General features: G+C 37.6%; 1 protein-coding gene across 2 annotated transcripts in view; it reads left to right on the top strand.

Annotated features, from left to right (window-relative positions):
- The window catches only part of LOC149537880 (uncharacterized), a 44,307-nt gene extending 29,293 nt beyond the window's left edge, over positions 1-15,014 (top strand). For both annotated transcript variants that reach the window (XM_089802271.1, XM_089802272.1), the window contains exon 5: positions 14,506-15,014. In XM_089802271.1, coding sequence (XP_089658397.1) covers positions 14,506-14,625 — 120 coding nt within the window. In that variant the 3' untranslated portion in view covers positions 14,626-15,014. The remainder of the gene's footprint in view (positions 1-14,505) is intronic.
- The last annotated feature ends 360 nt before the right edge of the window (positions 15,015-15,374 follow it).

Raw genomic sequence — 15,374 nt, 5'->3', positions numbered from 1 at the left:
ATATTGTATCTTGTGATTGATAGAAAAGAGTTAAGAAACAATTGAAGCCCGAGCTTTGACCAAGAGCAATTGTGAAAATCCATAGCTAGAAGCTTTATCTGTAGCTTGTATTTTCATCTTGATTCGCAAAATAGTTAGATTGTTCTTACTTTTAGGAGTCTTTGTGCCCTAATTGTAGGGATTTTATCATATAGAAGTACAACAAGACTTAGGCCAAATTGGTACGTTTTGGCTAGCCTTTGAGTTAGTTAAAATTTATTGGTATCACTGTTTCCAGCTCATGATAGAAGTGTAATTAGAGATTCATCTTGCCTGTTATTCACCTTACGAATAAGTGGATCCTTTCTTGCAAGTTAAGAAGAAAGGATAATAGTAACACCCTGTTCATATATCTCTCAATTTCTTGCTTACCTTGAGTTGATCCGAGGAACAATGAGAAGGGGGAGCCTTCCCTTTAAGGTAGGAGAGACTTGGTCTCACACACTGTGGCTGATTATCCTATTTTGCGACAAGATTTTTACCCAAAACTGTCGATTGCAAAATATCCACCCAACAAATATCAAGAAGAGTACATCTAATACCAATGTCATTTACAAAAGGAACTATCATTAATGGATCATCTTGACTTTGTACTTCACTAGATGGAACTTCATGCTGATGGAATTTAATCTCTGGGGTACTAGAGCATATACGGTCCAATAAAGCATTTGCATCATTGAGTCTAGTGGAAGATGGCACAAGGATCTTATGTAGGACCTCCTGAAGCATATTATGGTAAAATGGATAACATTAAAGAACATCCTAGAGAGAGATCTTATTAGGAGTAACATGAGGTTTCTCAATAGGATCATCTACTAGTGATTAAGAGGGTTTAGAACTAGATGAAATGGTAAGTTGAGAAGATGGAAGATATGTAGGAATATTGATGTTATGTTTAATACCACTAGTATGACAATTATGAGCTACTCCTTTAAAATTAGTAGCCACACACTTCTTAAGAGTTTAGAGACAAAAAAATAGAGAAAGAACACGTAGGGTGAGCTTTATAAAGGCTGCCACAAATGGTCATAACCTTCTTTGACGTTGGTTGTAGATATTCTCCATTAACATAGATTTTTGTTCTCTTGGGCTTTTTAGGGATAGCAGAGACAACAATTTTATTAAGAGATTTGTGCTCAACATCAACTCGTAGGAGTTCAGATGTAAGATGAGATCCCCCATTTACTAGTGCATCTTCTCTAGGAGAGAGTGCATTTGAATGGGAGAGAGTACATTTGAATGAAGAGATGGTAGAGTAACATTAAGAAAAGTATCAATGATATCATATTTTTGCAGCAAAATTTCTTCTTTAATAGACACGATTTTACAAGAGGTATCGAAGGCATATAGGGGAATGAGAAGAGCTAAGTTGCCATCATATGCACAAAAAGGAACGATGTTAGTACATTGAATAAAATTAGAGATTGAATTGATAAAAGAAGACAACAAATGCATTTTTAAGATAACATGCAAGAATAAGTAAATGTTACATTAACAGGTCAGTCAAAGGTCAACATATTATCCTAGAAGTGACGAAATGGAATGAGGTCTAGGGCAACACCCAAATTTTTTTTGGGGAAGTTTAAACCTTTGAATTGTCCTCCTTTTTAGGACTACCCAAACAATGATAAAAAGTGCTTTTGAAAATGATAAAGGGGTGTTTACATCAGGTTCACCAAAATGTGATGGTGTAAATTTGGCCCTGCCAAAGGGAAACTATATTCCCTTAAGATCCAATTTCACAACATACATTTAGATACCTCCAAACTAGAGGAACTAATGGAAATGCCCTATTATAGATGAAGAAAGAAATATTTTGGTACCGGAAATGGAAAGACCAAACAACAAAGAGTCTTTGATCAATTTAAGTGTCTAGACCAAGGAGGCTAGCGTAAGGTGAAGACATCTATGCGGTGCGCTATAGTCATGCATGTACGGTGACAAAAATTACTCAGAATGTACAAAAACCTGCAAAATGTAAAAGACAGAAATGTGATGAAATAAACGTTAAATAACAAAAATGAACGGAAATGAGACAAATAAAACATATGTAAATCCTCTTGCTTCAAATGCTTTCAATAAACTTGCACACAAGTAGAGAGGGAAAATTGTTTGGGGTTGTTCGGTGACTTGCCTCAGTTAAGTCCATGCTTTGATGTTTCCACCTCCACAGAAGCCAAATAGATAAATTCAAAAGATAAATAGATAAATGATAATGTAATAGAAACAAACCCAGCTAGATGGAGGAGAACCCTTATTACGTGCAATGTGCAAATAGAAACAAACACTGCTAGTGGAGGAGAACCATTTCTCTCTGGAGCATAATGTCAGACACTTATCATGAAGGTATAATTGTGATTTCAGTCTCAAAAGGAGTATACTGCAAGAACATGTATATTGACATCATAACAAAAAATATACTAGTAGCAATAATTTTTCGGATTTAGCAATTGTATTTGAATATGATTTTCCTTAATATTCTATAATGAGCACAATAGATAGCCTAAATGCAACACAGAAAAGAAATCTTTTTAAAATCTGATCTGTACAGTTTTGAGCTATGGAGACAGGTCTGCCATAGCTCAGCAGTATCCACCCCTGTTTGCCTTTTTACTCTGCAATAATTCCTTACTGAATTCTTCAAAGTTTAACACGGTTTTGCAACTTGTGCTTCTCTGGAATTTAGACAAACACTTTGTATGAGATACTTTTTTTTTCCCAATAATAGACTGAAAACCTAATACAGCAGCTAGAAACTTGTTCTCAATAATAAACAACTTCCTAGTTGTTTTATAACGGAAGTACTGAATGCAGCCTATCTGAAATCACTGCTAATAGACAATTGCATCCAAGATAACTCAAACCTTCTTTGTGCCAAGATGGATGTTCAACTTCAAACTCAATGATGTGGAATTAATGAGTTTGGTCACAATGATCCAGGGAATTTATAGAGTCAATTAAATTTCAAACACCCAGACAGTGTGTTCAACATGTCTAGTTAACAATCCAGTCATAGTGGAAGGACTTCAAATGTCTACAGTTTATGAGAAATTGAGTGTTTGGAAACTGAAATCACCTGGTGTTATTTAGAATGAGTCTACCAGAACCTTGCCAAGCTTCAGTGACTCTAAAAGCAGCATTCGAACTAAGTTATTTTTCTGTTATGACGGCTTTGTCATTGGCTCAATCGCACATAGATCATATGGTGATTTTTGATTATGCCCTTTCTCTTACTACTGTTACTGCTACCAATGAATGCAAATTGTCAGTTTCTTATGAAAGTAACTAGTGAACAACAATAATTGATATCTATCTTTGCTGAGATATCTTCTGTGTAATTCTATGAACAGTTTAGTACTCACTGCTGTGACACCCAGCAATAATTTGCAAGTTATAATTGTGCATTCACATTGAGACACAACTCCAGTTTTGGTTGATGTTCTAGTTCCTTATTACTTTGACATCTCTGATAGTTTTCCGCTCTCCTTATTAATGCAACTGCTACTTTGTGAAAGGTTAATCAAAAAGTGCAAATGAGAAGTGCAGAACAGCAAGACATATAAACACAAGTGTTTATCGTGGTTCATCACAAATCGTGGTTACGTCCACACTAAGAGAGAGGAATATTATTGATTGAAAAGAAAAATGTACATTTATAGATCACAAGTGATTAGCTGAAGAGACATAATATATTGGAGGGAAAATCCCAAGAGACCATTGGTCTTCACATACTTAACAATCTCCAACTTGAAGACAATGAATGCTTCAACTGATCACCCATTCCCCTGCTCTACATGCTGACCGACTTCTTTTTAACAAGGCCAAGAGAAGTCCTGACAGATTCAAACTTCTCCTTGGCAACAAACTTCATCAACATGTCCGCCGGATTGATCTTTGTATCAATTTTGGCAACCTTTAATTTTCCTTCTTCTACCACATAGCGAACATAGTGAGCATGCTTGTCAATATGTTTGGAACGTTGCTGAGAGGAATGGTTGTGAGCCATAAAAATTGCACTCTGACTATCAGAAAATAAAACAACCTTCATCAACATGTCTGCCGGATTGATCTTTGTATCAATTTTGGCAGCCTTTAATTTTCCTTCTTCTACCACATAGCGAACATACTACCACATAGCGAACATAGTGAGCATGCTTGTAAATATGTTTGAAATGTCGCCGAGAGGAATGATTGTGAGCCATAAAAATTGCACTCTGACTATCGAAATATAAAACATAATAATTTTGTTGCCAATGTAGATCATTGAACAAGTGTTGCAACCAAATCATCTCTCTAGCCCCTTCAGAAAGATCCAAGTATTTGGCTTCAGCAGAAGAAAGAGAAACAAAATATTGCAGCCTTGAGGTCCAACTAATGGCAGCCTCAACAAATATGAAGACATAACCAGTAGTAGACCTGCATTTTTCTCGATCTTCGACAAGATTTGAATCACTGAATCCTTGCAATTGAGCATGATTTCTACCAAAATATAATGCATAATCAGAAGTGCCCTTGAGGTGCCATAATATCCACTTAACCGCTTCCCAATGAGGCTTTCCAAGATTGCTCATGAATCTACTAACTACTCCCACTGCATGAGCAATATTGGGGCCTCTAGAAACCATAGCATACATTATGCTACCAACTGCTGATTTATAAGGAATGTTATTCATAAAGTCCTTCTCTTCTTGTGTTTTGGGACACAAATCAGAAGTTAGACGGAAGTGAGGAGCAAGAGGAATAGGAACAAGTTTTGTTTCAGCCATACCAAACCGCTCTACAACTTTGTCAATGTATGATTTTTGTGACAAAGTAAGCACCTTCTTTTGTCTATCTCTAGTGATAGTCATTCCAAGAATTGTTTTGGCAGCCCCTAAATCTTTCATGGAAAACCGAGAAGCTAACTCTTTCTTTAACTTACTAACTATTTGAGGAGAAGAACCAACAAATAACATGTCATCAACATAGAGTAGAAGAGTAACAAACTCAACACTAGGAAGCCTTTTATAGTAGATGCATGGATCTGATTCCCACCGGGTGAAGTTGTGTTCAGCCATGAACCAATCAAATTAAATATACCACTTCTTTGGAGCTTTCTTAAGCCCATACAAACTTCACTTCAGCCGGCAATAGAGATGTTCTTTTCCTTTTTGAACAAAGCCTTCAGGCTTCTCTATGTACAATTCTTCATTGATGTCAGCATGTAGAAAATCCGTCTTGACATCAAGCTATTCTACTTCAAGATCCCAAATGGCTACCAATCCCAAAACTGCTTAGATTGTAGTCATCTACACAACTGGTGAGAAAACCTCTACAAAGTCTAGTCCCTTTTTTCAAGCATACCCTTTGACAACTAACCGAGCACGCTACCTCTTTCTACTACCATCTTCCTCTTTCACTTTATATACCCAATGATTTTTAAGAGCTTTATGGTCGGGTGGAAGCTCTACTAAAGCCCAAGTTTTATTGGCTTTAAGAGAATTCATCTCTTCTTTCATTGCAATCATCCATTGATTTTATTAGTACTTCTGCAATCATCTTTAAAATTAACCGGTTCAATCTGATCAAAGATTAAAATCTTAGGCTTTGCCTCCTCGGAGTAAAGTAATTCATAGTCTGAATATTTTGCAAGCATTCTTTTTTGCCTTGTAGACCGCCTTAATTCCTAAATGTGTTCCTCATTTTGAGAATTGCTTCTTAGCAATTCATAATCACTACCCTTTGAGGATGTGCAAGTCCTCTGTTGAATTTCATGGCTAGAGGTATCCATTGAATTACCCGAATTGTTTTGTATGTTGTGTGCTGCTTCAATATCATGGAGTCTAGAATGACTTAAATTGGAGTCCCCAACCCTTTGAGCGACCCTCACACAGTCAACATTGTAATTGGATGACTGTAATCCACATGTGGGAGTGCAAATAGGTTGATTTGAGAGAGGAAATGGGTGTAATGTTTGTTGTGATTGACCATACCTGGTATTTTCAAAGTCATGAGCCGATTCCACATTGGTGTGAGGCATATATCCTTCTGGATAACTATTATGTTCGACAATTTTGAACTGCTCTGTTCGACAGTTTTGATGTGGATCAGTAAGACGGGTTGTGAAGGAAATCTTTTCAACACTAGTCCTTGGTGTGAATTCTGTATTAATGCTTTGTTTTCCATGGGTGGGATGCTGATCATCTAGACTGTGAGTGGAATCAACCTGTCTCCGGTGCTCTATCATTGTCTGGTGATGAGGACTTGAACACCACTCACCACAGTCCACATTGCATGTATGTGACTATATACCAAGACTATATAAGGGTGCAGAGATTTGATGCGGCCCCAAATTAGGAAGAATGAAGTTTGGAAGTGTAATAAACTCACTTTGGGTGTAATGAGTGTGAGCGGCTTGTGTGGAGTAGCCTACAGGAGCTTGTGTGAAATCCTTGTTTTCAAAAAAACTCCTCTACCACGATTGGTTTGAGATCTCCTGCAAGAAATGTCCAATTGTCCTTCATACCCCTGTGGATTGTTTGAATTAGGACATGGTTGTTGCTTCTTAAATCGAACATTCAAAAATGTGTGTGGATTTGAGCTTTCTTCAAGGAACTCTTCAGACTCTTGGTTAGCATGATTAAGGTCCATGGTACTAGAAATGGAGGATGAAGATAGAGTAGGATTTGGGGCTAAGACAGAGGTAGGAGTAGAAACCATAGTTTGAGGCTAAGAATTTATTGAAGAAGTGTTCTTATTAAACAAAGACATAGGAACAAAGTCTTTGGTAACTCCTTCCTGTGGTGCAGATTGAAGAGCCGGAAAATTTGTCTCATTAAAGACCACATCTCTACTCCACACAATTTTCTTGGCTACATGATCCCATAGTTGAAATCCAAATTGATCTTCACCATATCCCATGAAGGTACATTGCTGTGATTTTGAGTTCGGCTTGCTCCTTTTTTCTTTGGGAACATGAACAAATGCTTGACACCCAAAAACTTGAAGATGTGAATAGGAAATCCTTCTTCCGAGCCAATCTTCTTCTAGAATTCCAAAGTCTAAACAAGATGAAGGACTTTGATTAATCAACTACACTACTGTATTGTAGGCCTTCGCCCAGAATTCTGTCGCATGACACTGGTAAAGTATCACACAGTGCTGATAAAGTGTCACACGATTTTTTATGAAACCTGTGCGGGTGGGCAACGAGCACTTTTCGGTCCGATCTGAACTTTTCAGGGATGGTTTGGGGTACCCTCTTAGGTGTTCTTCAATCCCTTGGTGTTGCTTCTTGTTTTCTGTTGTGTGTGTTTCTGTAGTCAGTCTCTTGGGGTTTAAAATATATCATTTAAGTATACTTAAGATATATTTTAATATATGCAATGAATCTTTTGAGATAGGTTTCAGACCTCTCGGAGATAAGTTAAAGATTCTAGGAAATTTCAGGGCTTTAGAAATCCAGACTTAGCCAATTTTCAGGGCTTCAAGATTTCAGGCTTAGCCAAATTTCAGGATTCTACATTTTACCCCAACTTGGTGTTTTGTTGATGAGTGGTCTTTTCTTGAGCCCTCATCTTGTTTGTGGTGGTTTTTGGCTTTCGTTCGCATATGTCAGTTTGGTAGTGGCATTCAGAGATTCGTTGGTTGCTGGGATTGTGGTGAAGTCTTCCATTGCGATCTTTGTGATCCCTATATGATGTTGTCATGTGCATTCATACTTGTAAAAAATAATTCTGGCTTGTATTTCATCCTTGTTTTCAAGGATCTCCAGGCAGGGCATTACATCAAACTAGTATTAGAAAGCATGCATCGAACTTTCTCAAGAATGGTTCAATTTAGCCTTTCCACTGCCCCATTTTCTTGAGGGGTGAATGGCACAATTTTCACTCGTTGGATACCATGATCTACACAAAAGTTATCAAACGCCAATGAATAGAATTCACGTCCATTATCCGATTTTAAAAATTTGATTTTGTGCCCACTTTGATTTTCAACAAGAGCTTTAACAACTTTAAATTTTGAGAAAAATTCATATTTTCTAGAGATCATATAAACCTAAACCTTTCTAGTACAATCATTAAGAAAGAAAACAAAGTAATTTGCACCTCCATAAGAGGTTACCTCTATACAACCGAAGATATCCGAGTGCACTAACTCCAATGGTGTTGTTTTCTTGTCATGGCCATTCTTAAAAGAGCTAACACGTTTTTGTTTCCCATGAAGACAATGCTCACAAAACTTCAAATCTACTGATTGGAGACCCAAAAGTTGATCTTGATTAAGCATAACCTCTAGCCCCTTTTTGCTCATGTGGCCTGATCTTTGATGCCAAAGTGCAGCACCACTGTCTGCAATAGTCATCGCAGCTCCCACCTCATCATTAGTTTCTACAACATATAGGCTACCAACTTTATCCCCTTTGGCGATAACAATGGAACCCTTGGTAATTTTCCATGTGTCCGTGAGAAGTGTAAGAAAGCCTTGAGCATATAGCTTACTGACGAAAATCAAATTCCTTTTTAATTTGGGAACATGCCTAACATCCTTAAGCAATAATTGAGCACCTCGTTCTATTGATAATAAAATATCACCCTTTCCTACAATTTGACAAGCTTTGTTGTCACCCAAATAGACATTCCCAAATTTACCTTCTTTGTAGTTTATGAAGGCTTTGCTACAAGAAGATGTATGAAATGAAGCCCCGGAATCAATTAACCATGAATTTGAAGTTGTGTCACTTGTTGCAAGAACCAAAATACCATCATCCTTATCATGAATGATGTTTGCTCCGCTGTCCAAAACCTTTTCTTGAGCCCTTTTATATTTTCTACAGTCCTTTTTAATGTGACCAGCCTTTCCACAAAACCAACAACTGTTTTGTCTACCCCGGGATTGCGATCTTCTGGCTGATTATGACCTTCAGTTGCTATTATTTATGCCTCGATGAGGTCTTCCTCTATTTTCCGTGCTAACCATCATTAGAGCATCGTCAGATGAAGACTCTTATTTGGTTCTCCTCATGTCTTCACTAAGAAAAGTAGCAACTACCTCATCATAGACCAGCTTGTTTTTGCCAGTATTGGAAGTGTTGATTGATGTTACTACACCATCCTAGCTGTCCGGTAAGGAGCATAATAAGATGAAAGCCTTATTTTTGTCATCTTGAGGCATACCAATGGAGTTTGCCTAACATAAAAGAGTTTTTAACTTATTTATGTGATTTGACATCATTGTTTCGTCCTTCATCTTCAACTTGTAAAGCTTCTTCAGGATAATTTTTTTATTTGTAGTGGACATCGATTTGTACATACTTTGAAGCTTGTCTCATACTGCCTTTATTGTCATTTCATTGTTCACATTGAAAAAGATGTTCTGAGATAGTGAGAGAAAAATCTCTATCATTGCCTTTTCATCAATTGTATTCCAAGTCTCATCTGTCATGGAGGTTGGCTTTTTCACTTTACCTTCGATTGCTATTGCAAGATCATACTTGATTAATAATGAACGCATCTATACCTTCCATAGACTGAAATTCTTCCCCGAGAATTTTTGCACTCTTCATTCCTCCATGACTCCAGAATTTGGTCACCGAAATCGATCATAGGCTCTGATGCCAATTGAAAGGTTAATCAAAAAGTGCAAATGAAAAGTGTAGAACAACAAGACACAAAAACACAAGTGTGTTTAGCGTACAGGGTAAATGAATATTTATCACATTAAGACTAAAATGTAATACAAAACAAGATACTTTATTCATATAAGAAGATATGCAATCACGATTACAATGATGATTCATAATTCCATCCAAACGATGTACATATACTTCCCGAAGGGTTGACTCAATCGTCATGCAACCTTTCGAACACTAACTAATCCTATCGGCTACAATATAGTTTTTACCAACAACATCATCCCCCCCAAAAGAAAAGTCGTCTCCAGAAGAAAAAATAGAGAGAACTAACTACTAAGTATACATCAAAACTTAGAACAAAATAAGAATAGGGTGCGTCCTTGGTAGGGATGGTGTAGCAGATGTCCTCTATGCCTGTAACTCATTCAGTTGTGCCTGCAACTCGTGTACCTACTACATTCAAGCATCCAAACTCACCTTAGCTTGCATTAGCCAACCCCTTCTAAGGGTGGCGTCATACCCTTTTCTTTTCAACAGAATGACCACAAAGTCTAGTAAGAAGGGTTGCATCCCGATCGTTACGGGTTCTGCCATTAGAGTCTCAAGGGGTTTGATCCCATGTTGATTGGCGGTGAGTAGTTGGAATGTAGGTGGCCATAGAGTAGGTTGCCCCAACTTCTTCTATGTTTCTTCAGTCAACACATTTACTCTTGACCCTCCATCTATGATGGTGTCCATGAGGATAACTCCCAGAATACCCATCTCGACTATTGTAGGGTGTCTTCCTGTGTTCAATGCAAGTAGCATTGGGTCTGCCGTGGTCATTTCGCTTCCACCTTGTGTATCCTTCTCTGGCTCTTCCACCACCTTCGGGGATGGTGTCATGTTTAGGATTGCGGTCCATAACTGAGGCATTGCAAGAAGAAGGTTGTTTAGTTTCATGGGAACCTCAACTTGCATTACTTCTCGTATGATGCTTTGTTCTACCTAGTTCATCCTTGAGGTATCGACAATGTCCTTCATTTGTGATTTTTCAACTTCCATCTCTTTTTCTATTTCTACCTTCACTTGCTGCATCCTTTTCTTTTCCTCTTCCGAATCTGGATACATTGTCTTCTTCACTTGTGCATGAGTAATTGTTAATGTTTCCTCGTCACATCTCTCTATGGTTAACAGGTTCACCCTGGGTTTAAGGCATTTTGAATCATCATTGTCTCAAGGACCATACCATTTGCACAATAACTACGTTGTTCCCTTCGTAGCATAGTCTCTGGCGAAGTGGCCCCAGAGGTTGCACAAACGACATTGTATCATTGGTTGTCCGGTTGGATCATACTATATCTGGCTACAACCCTCGTTGTTGTTGCTGCCTTGTCGATGTCAGTTGTTGTTTTGGTACCCTCCTGAGGTTACTGCATCATTGTTTGTATTTGTTCTTGCTCCTGAGGTGGACACTTCTTGCATTAGTAATACTTGTTGGTGTCCCTTTTTTTCATACTGAATGGGCATTCCTTAGTGGAATGTCCCACAATCTGGCAGATGCAAAATTGGTTCTTAGGGCAAGAGCCCTTTGTGTGGCCCTCCTCCTTGCAATCTGTACACCATAGTTCCCCTTCTCTCATTTGGCCAGGATTCTTGTTCATGTTTTTAAACTCTTTCATCATACTTAGCATATCCTTCTATAGTGCTCGAACCTTTTTACTCAAGCCTCATCGTTGCTTCTTTTGAAGGATGAGTCTTCAATATCCGAAGATATGTCTTTCTTCTTTTTGTTAGTTTTTTGTTCGCTCTCCAAGTCCATTGCGTGGTTATATGCATCAACTTACGATGCTAGAGGTACAATTTTCATCTTTTTTTGCAGTGTTGGTCGTAGCCCTTCGGCAAACCACCTTTTCTTCAACTAGTACGCTAGTTGGCTTTCCATTTTTCCTACCAACTCCTTCAAGCTCCTCGTGTATATGCGGACTATTTCATTCTTCCCCTATTTTGTATTGTAAATTTCCACTATTATGTCATTATCATCCCTGAGTAATCAAAACTTTGCGAGAAATTCTTTCTTGATGTCCGCCCATGTAGTTAGCTTCTTTGGATTGGTGTCTGAAAACCAATCGATTACTACACCTCATAGGATAGTTGGAAACTGTCAGACCCAATCATCTTGGTCCATTATGCCATTTGCAGTCCATATTGTTTTGTGCATTATACAATGTCAAACTGGACTGACCGTCCCATCACCATTAAACTTTGGTAGTGTTTCCTTTTGCCCTGCCATTGTTAACTTCTTTTGTATTTTTTGTATTTGTTGCACACCCATGCTATTTTGCACACCTACACTATTCTAAGTACCTGCGTTGTTCTAGGTACTCGCGTTGTTTTGTGTACCCGCATTGTTCTGCACAACTACACTACTTCGGACAACCACGTTACTCTGTGGTGTGAAGGGGTCTTTTACAAGTGAAGTTGTTCGATTCTCAACTTGTCTTCATTCATCAAGTGTATCGGGAATGAAGAGTTCACCCCACGCTTGTGCTCCTTCGACACCTTGAGCCATGTAGGCTCCTTCTCTTCCATTTGGATTCTCTACCCTTGGCATATAGAAGTTTAGGAACTCCTCCCTTGTCTCTTCTACCAAATTCAATCTCTGTCGCGTCTCCTCAGCACTCCTCGGTCTATTAGGTGAACGTACTTCATCAGTCCGTGCTCCTTCACCACTCCGGTGCCCATCGGTGAGTTGTTGAAACTTTTGCCTTCGCTCCACCTGTTGTGTGAGAGTTAATGCTTCCCATGTTGTGCATACATCATCCTTGTCTTTTATTTTATTTTGATCTTTATTGAGCAAATTCAGCATTAATCTTCATAACACATCTATTATACTAGGTTCGACTGGAAACGGTGCCAAATGTTTATCGTACAGGGTAAACAGATATTTATCACATTAAGACTAAAATGTAATACATAACAAGATACTTTATTCATATAAGCAGATATGCAATCATGATTACAACGATTATTCATAATGCCATCTAGATGATGTACATATACTTCCCAAAGGGGCGACTCAACCGTCATGCAACCTTTCAGACACTAACTAATCCTGTCGGCTACAATATAGTTTTTACGGACAACAAAGTGTTTATCGTGGTTCACCACAAATCGTGGCTACATCCACATTGAGAGTAGATGAATATTATTGATTGAAAAGAAAAATGTGTTTACAAATGGATACAATCAACATTTATAGATCACAAGCGCTCAGCTTAAGAGACATAATATATTGGAGGGAAAATCCCAAGAGACCATTGGTCTTCACATACTTAACACTTTGTTGACTAATTTTGTAATATTTGTGCTAACACTTGAGATACAAATTAATGCACCAATGCTAACATTTATAATAAAATATGAATAGTGGCACCAAGAAATATCACGTGGAAGCTGGGCAACAATAATTACATGCATTTCTTTACTTCTTTAGCAGGTAATAAAATCCACGTGCTACTTGTCTTGACATCTAGAAATTAGAAACCAAATTCGCCCCATCTCCTTTATCACCAAAATTGCCTTAAAATATTCTTGATCGAAGAGACGAGTGCAAAGTATATTATGTTCTCTAGGGGTTGAATGAGGCGCCGACAGAAATTACATCTTTGAACATTTCTTTGAAAAGGAGAAAATGTGACATCACATTGGATAGCAAGAGAAAAGAAAATTTGGGCAATGGAAGACTCACTTCCTTCTAATGATTGCAATTGAACATAACTACAACTATCCCCAACCTCTCTCTACCACTAGTCGTCCTCTTTCCTCTCATAGAAATAACATCAATACCACTAGCAGCCATGGACAGGATAGCAGATTGTGTAAGCTCTACTAGCAATAGCATACCCATAGACCTTGTTTCATACAGTTGTATTTATTGTTAGAGAAAAACCTTAACCCCTTGTCTTGTAACCCACTAGGTGACTATATACATACTATAGCTCCCTCTAACTCATATGTATCACTGTAATTTCTTTTGAGTGATTATCTGGTTTGAAATTGACAAGAGGTTATGCCTTGTGCATTTTGGGCTGAGCATAAGATGGGGACCCACTACATCAGGAACCTTGAAATTTTTAACTAAAACTGGAAAAGGAAAAACAAACAATTTTTTAGTAGGGGGTATGGCCAGCCATCTCCAAGACTGTCAAACTAAGTCATTGGCTTGCACTAGCCATCACAGGGATTGCCATATGTTCCCTACATTTCTAAGCTGTCTCTAGGACATTCCTGCCCGACTCATGGGGCAGGGAAGGATAAGGAGATGTTTTCAAAGCAACCCCACACTACCAGATTGTTCTCAGTCTGAAGACACCTGCAAAAGGGCAGTGGATGCATCCGAAATACCCTTGAGTATAAGCTTAAATATTGTATACAATGGCGCTTGCAATTTTCATATTGGGGGTGTTCTTAAAACATTTGAATAGTCTTGGTTTTAGTGCCTGTAAAGGTAGCTTGCTTCAATAACAAGTTACATAACTATGAGACATTACTTTTGGTATATCATATAACTATGAGACATATTTCTTGATGTTTAATGTAACTATGGGACTTGTCCTCTTTTTTTTTTTAAGATGACTTTTTTAACTTCAGGAAAACATTTGAATGTTCATTTGGAGGTCCTAAGTAGTTCTTCATTGTGATTTTACCTAAGTTGGCTTGATCATTTCTAATCACAATTTGTATATTGTTTTTACAATTTAATTCCTTAAACTCAATTTTGATTGTGTGGCATCTCATGTAAGATGGTGTGACGTCTAAATGTGCCATTATTTGGTTTCTAAAATCTAATGATATATGATGATATTATGCAGGATATGTTGGACAAAGAAAAGGTGAATTGTGATGAAAAGCTAGAAAAGCTCTTTGACTGTGAGAATTTTCTTGAATCTGAGATGATAAAGCTGTTAGCTCCTCACTTCTCAAGAGGATAGCACAGAAAATAAAAAGGTTGTTTGCAACTATTTGTAGCAACTGTTTGGTGAATCATGAAATTTTAATAAAATTTCTTTGGACATCTAATAGATTTATTTTTCCTCATGGGAACTTACCATGCTTGAATTATGCGACAGCGATCTGTTGCTTCTTCAGAAAGAAGACTTGCACTCTGAGGTCAATCTTTATAATACTTAGCAATTTTCTTTACATAGACAATTTTAGTTGTGAAATTGTTTTCCTCCTATTCTGGTTTCTGCATGATTGAAATAACCAGGATCTTTTTCTGTTAGAACTACCAACTCTAATGGCATCATTTATTGTTGGTTATTGTGATTTTCTTGTATACTGGAAAAAAAAATTCAGTATGTAAATTATTATTTTCAAATTGTTTTGTTGCTGCTGTGTGGGTCTTAACAATTGGATGCTATTGATACAACATACAACAGTAACCCGAATCTATGCACTCGTCAATCCCCTTTATAAAAATAGTTAGTCTAAGAATAATATTAAAAGTCTGGCTTTGCATGCCATTGATTATAACATGAAAGTTACTGATAAATATACACAAATGCTGAAGAAATTATATGCACTTTCCATGTTTATGATGATTTAAGGTATCCCTTACGATATACTTACAGGTGAGTTTTTTACACATATTGATATCTTTTACTTTTCGGTCCTCTTTGATCTCTTGTGCGTTGTTGATGTGTGGTAAGTAGCATCGTTAGACCATTGCTAAGAGTTC

The sequence above is a fragment of the Cupressus sempervirens genome, chromosome 9 (assembly GCF_028749045.1).
Source record: "Cupressus sempervirens isolate cs-2001-9-10 chromosome 9, ASM2874904v1, whole genome shotgun sequence".
In the NCBI taxonomy this organism is placed as follows: domain Eukaryota; kingdom Viridiplantae; phylum Streptophyta; class Pinopsida; order Cupressales; family Cupressaceae; genus Cupressus; species Cupressus sempervirens.
This window is presented reverse-complemented; position numbering and strand designations above follow the sequence as displayed.